Source organism: Peromyscus leucopus, chromosome 20 (assembly GCF_004664715.2).
Source record: "Peromyscus leucopus breed LL Stock chromosome 20, UCI_PerLeu_2.1, whole genome shotgun sequence".
NCBI classification, from domain to species: Eukaryota; Metazoa; Chordata; class Mammalia; order Rodentia; family Cricetidae; genus Peromyscus; species Peromyscus leucopus.
The window spans coordinates 39,486,557-39,498,683 of record NC_051080.1 but is presented as its reverse complement, the minus strand read 5'-3'; the positions used below and the strand labels follow the sequence as shown (position 1 = coordinate 39,498,683).

The 12,127-nt window shown below is 49.7% G+C and overlaps 1 protein-coding gene and 1 long non-coding RNA gene across 2 annotated transcripts; one reads left to right on the top strand and one right to left on the bottom strand.

Annotated features, from left to right (window-relative positions):
* Positions 1 to 188: 188 nt before the first annotated feature.
* On the top strand, positions 189 to 4,556 carry LOC114689234 (cytochrome P450 2D20-like). The gene is given in 10 exon segments (XM_028863608.2): positions 189 to 516; positions 1,291 to 1,462; positions 1,758 to 1,910; positions 1,990 to 2,150; positions 2,794 to 2,970; positions 3,129 to 3,270; positions 3,467 to 3,654; positions 4,059 to 4,200; positions 4,300 to 4,328; positions 4,330 to 4,556. Coding segments are annotated over 10 exon segments (1,503 nt in total). The 5' UTR covers positions 189 to 327; the 3' UTR covers positions 4,480 to 4,556.
* Positions 4,557 to 4,644: 88 nt separating this feature from the next.
* On the bottom strand, positions 4,645 to 12,115 carry LOC114689235. Its single transcript, XR_003733877.2, has 3 exons — positions 11,735 to 12,115; positions 8,053 to 8,187; positions 4,645 to 6,099 (listed from the first exon to the last, which is right to left on the bottom strand). It is a non-coding gene; the product is annotated as an uncharacterized LOC114689235 (long non-coding RNA).
* Positions 12,116 to 12,127: the final 12 nt, after the last annotated feature.

Below are 12,127 nucleotides of genomic sequence, written 5' to 3'. Positions count from 1 at the left end.
TTCCTATAGTGCTCACAGTGCCAGCCCTACATAACCACAATGTACAGCTCCCTGTGGAGAAAGTGATGTTTCTCCCCTGGATAAACACCAGAGCAGAGGGGAAAGGGCAGGAACCTCTGAGGCAGACTTTCCCTAACCTGTTCTCACCCCTCCCTACACACCCTGGCTGAACAGTAAACACAGCTACTTGGCTCAAGGCAGAGAACAAAGTGCAGCCTTATCCCCTTCATAGGGGACCAGGCCCCAGTCTGTCCCTACACTGTCTGTCCTGATCCCAGTAGTCTGGAGCAGGTGTTCCCAAACAGCCTGGGAAGCAGTAGGGCAGCCATGGCGCTGTTGATTGGAGATGGCCTGTGGTCTGTGGTCATATTCACAGTTGTCTTCCTGCTTCTGGTGGACCTGATGTACCGACGAAAGTTCTGGACAGCCCGCTACCCTCCAGGCCCTGTGCCGCTACCTGGGCTGGGCAACCTGCTGCAGGTGGACTTCGAGAACATGCCATACAGTTTGTACAAGGTGAGACAGAAGGTGGTGGAGGGGGTAGAGGTCATGGTGCCCCTGGCAGGACATGATAGTGCTGAAGCGACGGGATTGACAGGAAGATGACCTCCAAGAGGAAGAAGGCTGAGTAGTTTCCTTGTGGCATTTACTTCTGTGTCGGAGGAAACTTTGGACTTTCTAAGAGTAGAGGCTCAGTATGGAAAGACCATGGAGGCAGGTTGAACAGGAAAGAAGTTGGGAAGGCTCTAGGTCCCTTGTGATGCCCTCACTGGATGAGGTCTCAGGGACAGAGGGAAGGAGTCAGGTTCAGCTGTAGCCTCACTCAGGGAAGCAAAGCAGGGAGATGGCTGTGTCTGCTATAATCTCTGGCTGTTCTGTGAACTCAGGCCTCGCTGCCCATCTCAGGAACCTGAATTTCTCTTGTATGGAGGGGTATGAAGGAGGAAAAGACCTTGCTCTGGAAGGGTCATCCCTGAATGACAATATCTACTATGAGAACTTTGCTGGATTTAGAAGAATGGAATCCCCATTCACAAGGTGCCATACCTCAGGCTAGAGATAGAGTCAGTGACAGAGCGTTTGCCCAGCACAGGGCAGGACCAAGGTTCAAATAATGTGTACAATACAAATGTGCTCACCGTTGTGTGCTTGCATTTGTGACAGGCACAGCCATGCACACACACACATACAGAAAAACACAAACACATAGAGACTTGAATGTTGAATTTTGATCTTATAGTCAGTTTGCTGGGCACCTCACTTCCCAAGTGTTCTGTCCCTCTCCTTCAGCTTCGACAACGCTATGGTGACGTGTTCAGCCTGCAGATGGCCTGGAAGCCCGTGGTTGTGATCAATGGACTGAAGGCGGTCCGGGAAGTGCTGGTGAACTGTGGAGAGGACACCTCTGACCGCCCTCCAGTGCCCATATTTAATCATCTGGGCTATGGGCCCAAATCTAAAGGCAAAGAGCTATCCTGGGGACAAGGCACAGAGAATAGGGCTTGAGGAGCCATGGACAGAAGATGGACAGGACCAAATGGAGGGGATGTGTTGAGGCAATGCAAGGGGAAGTCACTGGAATGGAGGGTGAAGACACTAAAGTGGCATGTGCTGCTATGTGACAGCAAAGTGCTGGGGCACTGGTGGCTGAGACTGACCACAGGGAAATGTTGGGAGCAGAGGAGATGGCACAGACACATGTAGCCTTTTTTACATATGGCACATGTATCCATGTTTATACATAGATGTTCTTGCAGGTGTCGTGTTTGCCCCTTATGGGTCTGAGTGGCGAGAGCAGCGTCGATTCTCTGTGTCCACCATGCGAGACTTCGGCCTGGGCAAGAAATCCCTGGAACAGTGGGTGACAGAGGAGGCTGGCCACCTCTGTGAAGCCTTGGCCAAGGAAGCTGGTGGGTGATGGGCCAGATGTAGAGATGTGGGCAGGCACTTATGAGCAATACCATGATTTCCTTGCATCTCTGCTTCCAGGACATCCCTTTAATCCCATCAATCTCCTGAATAAAGGTGTATGCAATGTGATTTCATCCCTCATCTATGCCCATCGCTTTGAGTATGAAGACCCTTTCTTAAACAAGCTGCTCAAAATATTACAGGAAAGTTTTGGAGAGGACTCTGGCTTCATTGCTGAGGTATGAGTCTCAGGGTAATGTGCATGGCTACTTCTACGCTGCAAATCCTATCAGAATAATTATGCATTCAGGTGAATGGGGTGAGGGTCCAGTGTGAGAGTCAAATGCAGGAGGAAAGGTCTGCAGGTTGTCAAACCTCAGATAACAGGAGGGGAGGAGTGGACAAAGGTCAGGGGCTCTAGGGACGGAGTGACCTCTGCCCCCTGTCTACATGGAAACGGCACAAGCCTCTTAGATTTCCAGTAGAATAGTCATTTTGTTTATCTTGGGTTACAAGACAGCCAAGAGGCTGGAATGGTTGAAAAGCAGGTTATGGGTGGGAACAATCAGATCCTTAGTCCTTTGTGGAAGAAACTAGGATCTGAGACTGGTCCAGGTGAACAGTGAGCAGAAACAGCATCCAGGGGCAGGAGATAGATGGTCAATGGGTAAAGGAACTTACCAAGTAAGCCTGGAGATCTGAGCTGGATCCCTGGGACCCATGTGGGAGATGGATCTTACTCTATAATATTCTACGAATACCAAACAGGAGCCATTGTGTATGTATGAGTGTATATGCAGGTGAACGCGCGCACACACACACACACACTCACGATTCTTCATTAGCTGTAAAAGCAACTAGACTGTTGTGTTTCTTTCCCAGGTGCTGAATGCTGTCCCGGTCCTTCTTCGCATCCCTGGGCTGCCTGGCAAAGCCTTCCCCAAGACAACAGCATTCCTAAATTCACTGGATAAGATGTTGATTGATCACAAGACATCCTGGGACCCCGCTCAGCCTCCTCGAGATCTGACAGATGCCTTCCTGGCTGAGATGGAGAAGGTGAGGACAGCCATAAAGATGGGGCCAGTGCTTTTTGGTAGAAGTGTTGTGACTTGTGATGCCATGTCACCCATGGACCCATCACTTGAGGTGCATGAGGTAGATCATGTTGGCCTTACTGCCTGTGTCCCTGAGCCTACCTTCTCTGTCTGTTCCAGGCCAAGGGAAATCCTGAGAGCACCTTCAATGATGCGAACCTGCGCATGGTGGTGTTTGACCTGTTCACTGCAGGGATGGTGACCACCTCAACCACACTGTACTGGGCCCTGCTGCTCATGATCCTGCACCCGCATGTGCAGAGTGAGCCTGGCTGGGACTGGGAGGGAAGGTGAGGGAAGAAAGAGAGAGGTGCTTGAGAAATTCCTGGCTCCAGCACCACCTTGACCAGGACTCACACAAGTCTGATAAAAATCTATAGTTACCTATTAACCCATCAGAGAAGGTCAGGGAAGAGCCACCAATGAACTGCTTCACTGAGGGGATGCTGTCCCTCCAGGCCGCGTCCACCAGGAGATCGATGAAGTCATAGGGCAGTGGCGGCGTCCAGAGATGGCAGACCAGGTCCGCATGCCCTACACCAATGCTGTCGTTCATGAGGTCCAGCGATTTGCGGACATTGCCCCAGTGAATTTACCACACATGACATCCCGTGACATTGAAGTACAGGGCTTCCTCATCCCCAAGGTATGCATGGGGTCTCTTATCCCAGGGTCATCACTAGGCTAACAAAGGCTATAAAGACCAAGACCACCACATCCTGAATTTGCACATGGTGATGGGATCAACCTGGGTGTGAGTATACTGCAGCCATTGCCCAGGATCCCCAAGGGAAGAGGGATGCCCAAGAAAATAAGCCATGGGGATTTTAGGGAACACTACACACATAGGCAGGTTTGATTTGGGTACCCATGGGAGCTTTGTCACAGGGCCTTGAATGGTACCAGAAAAGGTACTGAGAGGACCTGAGGTTGAGGTGAATCAAAGATTCCAGTGTGTACATGAAGAGGTTAGTTATGCTTGTGAACTTGGTGACCTAGGTCATGTTGCTGGTGTTCCAGTCCATGTTCACACCATGTTTCTCCTGCCAGGGAACGACCCTCATCCCCAACCTGTCCTCAGTGCTGAAGGATGAGACTGTCTGGGAGAAGCCCCTCCAGTTCCATCCTGAACACTTCCTGGATGCCCAGGGCCACTTTGTGAAGCATGAGGCCTTCATGCCATTCTCAGCAGGTCATGGGGGGTGCCTGGCTCCCTGTCTCTTCCCAGGGGGCCTTGGAGGGTGGAGCATCCATCAGGCCCAGACTGACTGAGCCCCTCTCCCACCCACAGGCCGCAGAGTATGCCTGGGGGAGCCTCTGGGCCCGCATGGAGCTCTTCCTCTTCTTCACCTGCCTCCTGCAGCGCTTTAGGTTCTCGGTGCCTGACGGACAGCCCCGGCCCAGCGACCATGGCATCTACGCATTGCCGGTTTTGCCAATCCCCTACGAGCTCTGTGCAGTCGTGCGCTAGCAAAAACAGCAGCTCCAACCTTCTCCCAAGCTTGTGCTGAGTCCAATAAACCTGTTCTGTGGCTGCCACTCTTTCCCAGATCAACCCCATCCTTGTCTCAACTGTGTCCCAAGACAACAGTCTACAGTCAGTCTTCCCCTCTGCCCCAGACCTCCCCTATGGTCAACTTTAATGTTGTGAGTAAAGAGTTTACTGAGCCAAGTGCAGGGGCACAGGCCTGCAGTATCACATCAGTGGCCAAGGCAAGAAGATTGCAAGTTCAAGGTCAGCCGGGACTATATGGCCTGGACTTCTTAATGAGACCCTTTATCCACAGGGGCTTTGTAGTCATGAGGTTGTGATTCAGGGAAGGAGGAGGGAATGAAAGGATGGAGACAGGGAAGCTCTGTCACACAATAGGATGAGAGGTCGTTGTGCTGGTGTTCAGTGATTGACCCTAGATCACACGGAAAGACCAAATCAATGGCTGCTGGGTGGATGACCAGTAGATGTCAAGACTCAATGGTTCTCAGAGGATTTTGAATGGCTTGTGCTGGAAATCAGCACTATTCTTGTTTTTGTGACAGATGTTGGTAAAGGTCCCCAATTGGTTAAGAGGTCTCTCAAGCTAGACAAGCTGCTGTCCTCACAGCTCAGGCTTGCTGCAGGGAAAGGATGCAGGAGAAAATCTGGGATAACAAAAGGTGACTGGTCTGAATCCAGGAGGATGGGCAGGATCCTACTGTCCTGTCTGAAGCCATCTCTCCAGACTTAGGAGAGGACTCCCGGCAAACACATGGGACAGATATAATGGGTTTTACTCACTAGGAAAGTTAAAGAATCTTGGGGCTGGAAAATTTGAGGACTTTGTGAGGCCAGGTAGAACATGGAGACATGGAGCATCCCTTGAGGCTCATCTTAGTTTTCATATAATCTGAGGCCAGACTGAAGCATCCCAAGACGCTGAGCTCTGTGGCATGCTTTGAGACACAGTTGTGTGGGGACTCTGTTCTTGGTTTTGCTTTTGGGAAAAAGAAAACGTCCTTCCATTGACTCTCTTTCTAGGAATGTCAGGGCGCTCCCCACAAACCCCTTCAGTAGGCAGACACTGGCTTTTGGGACGTACAGGACCAAGCACTCACCAACCCTGGGTAACTTTACTTCACAGTCCTACCTCGTTGCTGGCTATAGGAATATGCACAATGTTTTCCCAGCATCTCCTCGTCTTCCCCTCCATGCCTCTTTATTTTTATTGTGTATATTTGGGTATTTGGCTGCATGTGTGCATGGGATCTTCAGGGACCTGAGTTGCAGTTGATGTACACATCCTGTGGGTTCTGGAATCAAGTCTGGGTCCTCGGGAATAGAAGCCAGTGCTCTTCACTGTAGAACCATCTCTGCAGCCCTCCTCTTTCCCCTTTTGATGGTGTAGGAAGGTCTTACTCTAGCCTGATGCAATGCTCTGCAGCCCCTATGTTCTGCGTGTGTGGCATGTCAGCTGAGTGACTTTCCTATGTCCCTGGTTCAGGGGTTCATTGACATTGGTGCCCCATATTCACAGTCCTTAGCCTAACATAACCAGTATGCACAGCTCCTGTGGAGTCAGCTCCTACATCCTGATGCTCTCCAGTGAGTAAGCACCTGGGGGAGGGAAGAGACAAGAAACTGAGGTAAACCTCCCTGGATTGCTCCAGCCCCTCCTGACATGCAGACTACAGAGAAAACACAGGAGGTCAACTCAAGACATAAGACAAAGGATAGCCATCCTCCTTAATTGGGGACCAGATGCCAGGTTGCAGTAAGAGGTCTCCTTTCTGATCCTATGGGCCTGATGTGGTTGATGTGAGATATGACCAGAAAGACCTAGAAGGAGTGAAGTACTCATGAGGTAACTGACTAGAGATGAACTGTGGCCTGTGTTCATATCCATGGCCATCTTCCTTTACTGGTGGAGCTGATGCATTGTTGCAAGTTCTGGACTTGCAGCTACCCACCAGGCCCTGTGCCAGTACTGTGCATGAACTTGCAGAACATGTGGTACAACCTGTTCACACACAGAGAGAGTTGGTAATTAAGGGGAACAGAGATCACAGCTTCTCTACCCGCACCCAATGGTGCTGAAGCCACAGGATGGACGGGAGCTGAGCCCCTATGTAGCAGACTTAGCAGCTTCCTGGCGACAGGCTCTATGGGGTTTGAGGATGCTTTGGACATCTTAGTGCAAAGTGTGATGGAAAGATCAGGAAGTGGGGCAGGACATGGCAGCTGATTTGGCATCTGGTAGCACAGGGCAGAGTTATAGAGACTCAGGTCTCCTCTGATCCCACTAATGGATGAGGTCGTGAGGGTGTGGAAGAGGGATCAGGGTCTAATGGAGCATTTTAGTCAAGAAAGCAAGTGGAGAGAGGTGCTGTGTGGTCTTGACCTCACTGCCTGTCTCAAGCAACCTGACTTCATTTGTCCATGGTAGGATGCTAAGAAGCCCAATGACAATCCCCAGGCTCTTCAATGTCACATCCTGATGCTCATGTCAGATAGGCGTCCTTTGTTAAGTTCACAAGATGTGACATCCCCAGATACAAGGTACCAGATCCCAGGCTCTGCATGTAGATCAGTGATACACAGGAGGACCTGGGTCCAATAAATACCAAACTTCCAAGACACAAAGGCTTATGTCCCAAGCCTGGTTCTGGCAGTTGATGGACCTCTACCTTGGAGGTACTCTGACCTTCACCTTCAGTTTCCAAACTACTGCCGAGATGTGTCCCACTTACAGATGGCCTGAACACGGAGGTTGTGATCAATGGATGGAAAGTCATGCAGGAGACACTGTTGCAAACCATCTGCCAGTGTCCGTCTTGGACCACCCAGGCTTCATGCCCAGCTCCAAAGTCCAAAGTCTCTGTGGGCGCATTGGTCAGAGGTGGGCATGGGGTTTAGGGGCAATGACTGTGGTATGTGATCAAGCCATGAAAGGGAAAGTCACTGAATTTCATCTTGGAACACAAGGGACATGTGATAGTGTATGGTGCCAACATTTTGGACGACCCATGGGTGGAACTGGACCCAGATTAGAAGGGGAATGTGGGTAAGAGGCGACAGCACCACCAGGTACCCTTGGCTACGCTCAGACTGTGTGTGTTAATGTGTGGTCTTCTCACCTTAGGGGTCCGGATGGTGAGAGCAGTGGTGGTTTTGTCAACTCCTGCCTGGCCATGAACTCAATGGAGCAGGGGGTGACTGAGGAGTCCACTGTCTCCCTGTACCTGTGCCTCCTTCTCCAACCCTCATGACAGGTGGTGTGTAAGGAGCCAGATATAAATGTAATTTTCTTTAGGTCCCCTCCTAGCTTCTAAATAAAGACAAGGTGACTTATTGTTAATTATAAATGTGCAGCCTTAGCTTAGGCTTGTCCCATTAGCTCTTTTAACTTATTTTAACCTGTTTGTATTCATCTACATTTTGCCTTAGGGCTTTTTACCTTTCTTTCATTCTGTATGTCCTATTTTCCTGCTTCCTCTGAGCCTAAATTTCTCCTCCTACTTAATCTCCCTGCCTGGAAGTTCCACCTATACCTCTTCCCCTGCTCCTCACCTTTCAGCTCTGACCTTGTCCAGTCCCCCCCACTCCCCATCGTTGGAGGTTTGTCAAGGTCCAGGCCTTTCTTCCTGCAGTGGACTCCCAGAAGGCCTCTCCCATGGCCTTTGGCACACAGCTTCCATTCAGGTACTGTAGGCAGGCAAGGCATAACAGAATCAACACATCTTTACATCATTAAACACACATCTTTCCATTGTTAAGCAACTGCAGCATAAACAAAAGTAACACCCCTTTGCCTCTTTGCCTAGTTAAAATAATATTCCACAACAAGGCCCTGAGTCCCTTGTGGAAGAGGCTGGAAACTGAGGCTGGAAACTGAGACCGATCCATGTGGACTCCAAACAGAAGCAGCAGCTCAGCAAGCCAGCCTGGAGACTTGAATCTGTGCTGCTATTTTGTTTGTCCTCTAACACGTAAACCTGTCTGGAGATCAGAGTGTGGAGCTAGCCACTAGTTAACCATAGAGGCCAGGCAGTGGTGGCACACACCTTTAATCCCAGCACTTGAGAAGAAGAAGCAGGAAGATCAGGAGTTCAAGGCCACCCTGGGCTACCTGAGGTTGATCCAGTCTGAAAGAGAAAGCCAAGCAGTGGAGGCTCACACCTTTGATCCAAGCACTTGGGAGGCACAAGCCTTTAATCCCAGCACTAGGGAGGTGGAGATAGGAAGTGATATGGCTGGGCAGAGAGAGGAACATAAGGCAGGAGGAGACAGGAACTCACTCTTTTTCATGCTGAGGAGTTGTGAGATAAGAGGTGGCTGTGGCTTGCTCCTTTGTCTCTCTGATCTTTCAGCGTTTACCCTGATATCTGGCTCAGAGTTTTTATTATCAAGATTAATTAGGATTTGCGGGACATGAATCAATCTCTGGAACTCATTTCAGATGGAACGAACTGACTCCATAAGTGTTCTCTGTCTCCTATGTTCTCACAATGGCAAGTATGCCTACACATACACACACATATGCACACACACACACACACACACACACACACACACACACACTATGCAACACCTACACCATACACACTTAGTCACACAATAATAATATGGAAATTAATTTAAAATTTTCTAATGGAAAGAAGCATTTGGGTACACTCTGTGGGTGTCATACGTGTTGAATGTGGTCCTAATGCTCCAGCACATCCCAGAGCACCTTACCAAAGACTTCCCAGAGCACAAGGCACTTATGGGTTCACAGGAGAGACCTGCGATCCTACTCTGAAACCTTGACTGATACCTTCCTGGCTGAGGTGGAAAAGGTGACAGTTGTGGTTGTAGTGCTGGGTAAGGACAGGCAGGACGGAGCCTGTGTGTCACACAGTAACCCAGTATCTGGACTTCCTGGAGACAGTGGAAGGTTCTTGTGGGCTTCTATCCATGACCCTCTCAGCCCACCCTCTCTACCTAGCCCAGGCCAAGGGGAATCCTGAAGCAGCTTTGATGATGAAACCCTGCTCGTGGTGGTGGCTGACCTGTTCACTGTAGGGGAAGGGGAGCACCTCCACCACATGGCCTGGGCCCTGCTGCTCATGGTCCTGCATCTGAAATGTGCAGTGTGAGCCTGACTGGGGCTGGGAGTGAGGAAAGATAAAGGCACATTCTCTGAGATGACTTGAGACACTTGTGGCTCAAAAAACCAAAAGGCTAACCAAACCCAACTGAAACAAACAAACAAACAACAACAAAAACCATCACATGATTCTCCCCCCTCCCCATTTCAAAACACTAACTTCTCTCCCTAGACAGAGAGACCTGTCTCTGCCTGAGAGGACAGTGGAACCAACCAACATAAGGCCAAGTGTCCGAATACTGCACCCTCTTTGAACCTCAGTCACTTCTCCATATCCACAACTCTGCCTCGGGATCCTGCTCTTGTACCGTGGTGGACCTCATTCACCATGGCTGTCTCACTGGGTTTGTCTCAGTTTCAAGGGGCAAAGGCATGGCCATGCACAGACGGAAGCAAAACACATCCAAAACAGTGGGGAAAGTCATGAGCCAATTTCCTGACAAACAATTACTTCAAAGATTGTTTTAACTGGCAGAATACTAATAGCCTTTAGCAAGCCAGTCCTTTGATTCAATGATATATAACCTTGGAATGAAGTAGTGGCAGAGAGCGTTACATTGAAGATGCCAGAATTACACTCCAGGGTCAGTGTCTTTCTGTATGCTGTGAATATGCATTGCTCTCATTGGTTGATAAATAAAACTGTTTTGGCCAATAGCCAGGCAGAATAAGGTTAGGTAGTACAATCAAACTGGAGATGAAGAGGGGCGGAGTCGGAGCAGATGCCAGCCAGCCGCATAGGGAGCAAAACATATAGAAAATAGGCAACAAGCCACAAACCACATGGCAAAGCATAGGTAAGAAATATGCGTTAATTTAAAATGTAAGAGCTAGCTAGTAACAAGCCTGAGCCATTGGTCAAACATTTATAATCAATATAAGCCTGTGAGTGGTTATTCAGGACCTGGCAGGTGGGAGAGAACCATCCAGTTACAAGTATCTTGGAATATGAACTTTGTTTCCCAGCCATGACCTTGGAGACAACAGACCTATGTAACCTAGATGATTCTGATTCTTCCAGATGATGGGTCAAAGGACGCTCAGGTGAAGTTATACTTTACATCTTTGTTTCTGCTGTTCAGTACCCTACTTTTAGAGGGGATAAAACAGCAGGGAGGGTTTGGGGCATTCTAAATCAGGTGTTTCTGGCAAGAATATTTAACTCCCACTATAACCCTTACAACTTATATATCTCAAGAAAGTGATGACTAGTGGTTAGTTCTGAGCTTAGGCAGCAAAACTAGAATTGGAAAGCACAGAACTAATCTAATGTCAGAAGTACACCGTCTACCAGCAGGCCACCAGGAAGCAATCTTTATTTCAAAAGGATGGGAAAACTTTCAGGACGCGAAGAGGATATCCTCTCTCACCTTCTTCCAATGTTCTAAAACAGGCACTTCGAGGGACAAGTCAAGAGGAAAGGAACATTTCCTGAAGCTCTGTTGAGTTCCAGTCACATGTTTATATCTTAGTTCATATGATTCTCCTTACTGGGTAAGAACTTGTAACCAGATTACCTGAATTAGTACTGCCTACCGCCACGAGCCCTGACGAGCAGGCAAGAAATGCGTCTTAGTCGTGCTTTACACACAATCCTAACTGTAGGGAAAGGGGGCCGGGGGAAAACGCCCATACCCTGACTTGACCCCTAGAGGACCAAGGACTTAAAATCCCACCAATCCCAAAGCTTGTCCCAGAATCAGGCCACAAAACCCCACCAATCCCAAGCCACCTTGGAAAGCACCCTCCCCGCAATAACTCCTATATAAACCCTGTATTCTGTTCAGTTTGCTGCTGCTTCTCACTCTAGCCACCCTTCTGGATTTTTCCCTCCCAGTAAATCTCTTCGGTGAGGTTTGCTGTAGGGTGGGACACTGTTGGGGAACTTTCCCCTAGCAGACCAGGGCTGTAACACTTTCCCTGGGGAAACCCTCCCAGACCCTAACAGAGTTGTTACAATTACACTGGGGGAACTTTCCCCTGGCAGAGCTGGAACACTTCCACAGGGCGCAGCTGCGAGGCTTCCCACAGGGACTTTGTGGTATTCCTTGGCTCCCGACTGCCAGGATACCTTTCCACCAGAGGAGCAAGGCTTACACTAACCCGTCCTCTGGTCCCGTTCATACTGGTAGTATTTCCCGTTCTTCTGAGATACCTAGGGTTTGTTCAAGGTGACAGGCTGCATCAAGTGAGAGTCCGAATCCGAATCCGAATCCAAATCGCAGGTCCGCTGCAGGGAAACTAATGACTCATGGCGGCTCTCCTTCAGCGCAGTGCCACAACTGGGAAGGCAAGTTCTGGGACTCCTGAATCTTTCCGTTTTCACCCAAGTCGGTGACTGCAGGAGGGAGGCGACTGCCTGAGGGACCTCCGCCCACTCCAGTCTGTCCAAGGGCAAATCCCAGAACACGCGCTCTTTCCCAGCCCATCCCGCTGCCCAGCTCACCGGGGTAGGCTAGAGGACCAGCGGGCAGCGGAGCCACGTCGGGGGCGTGG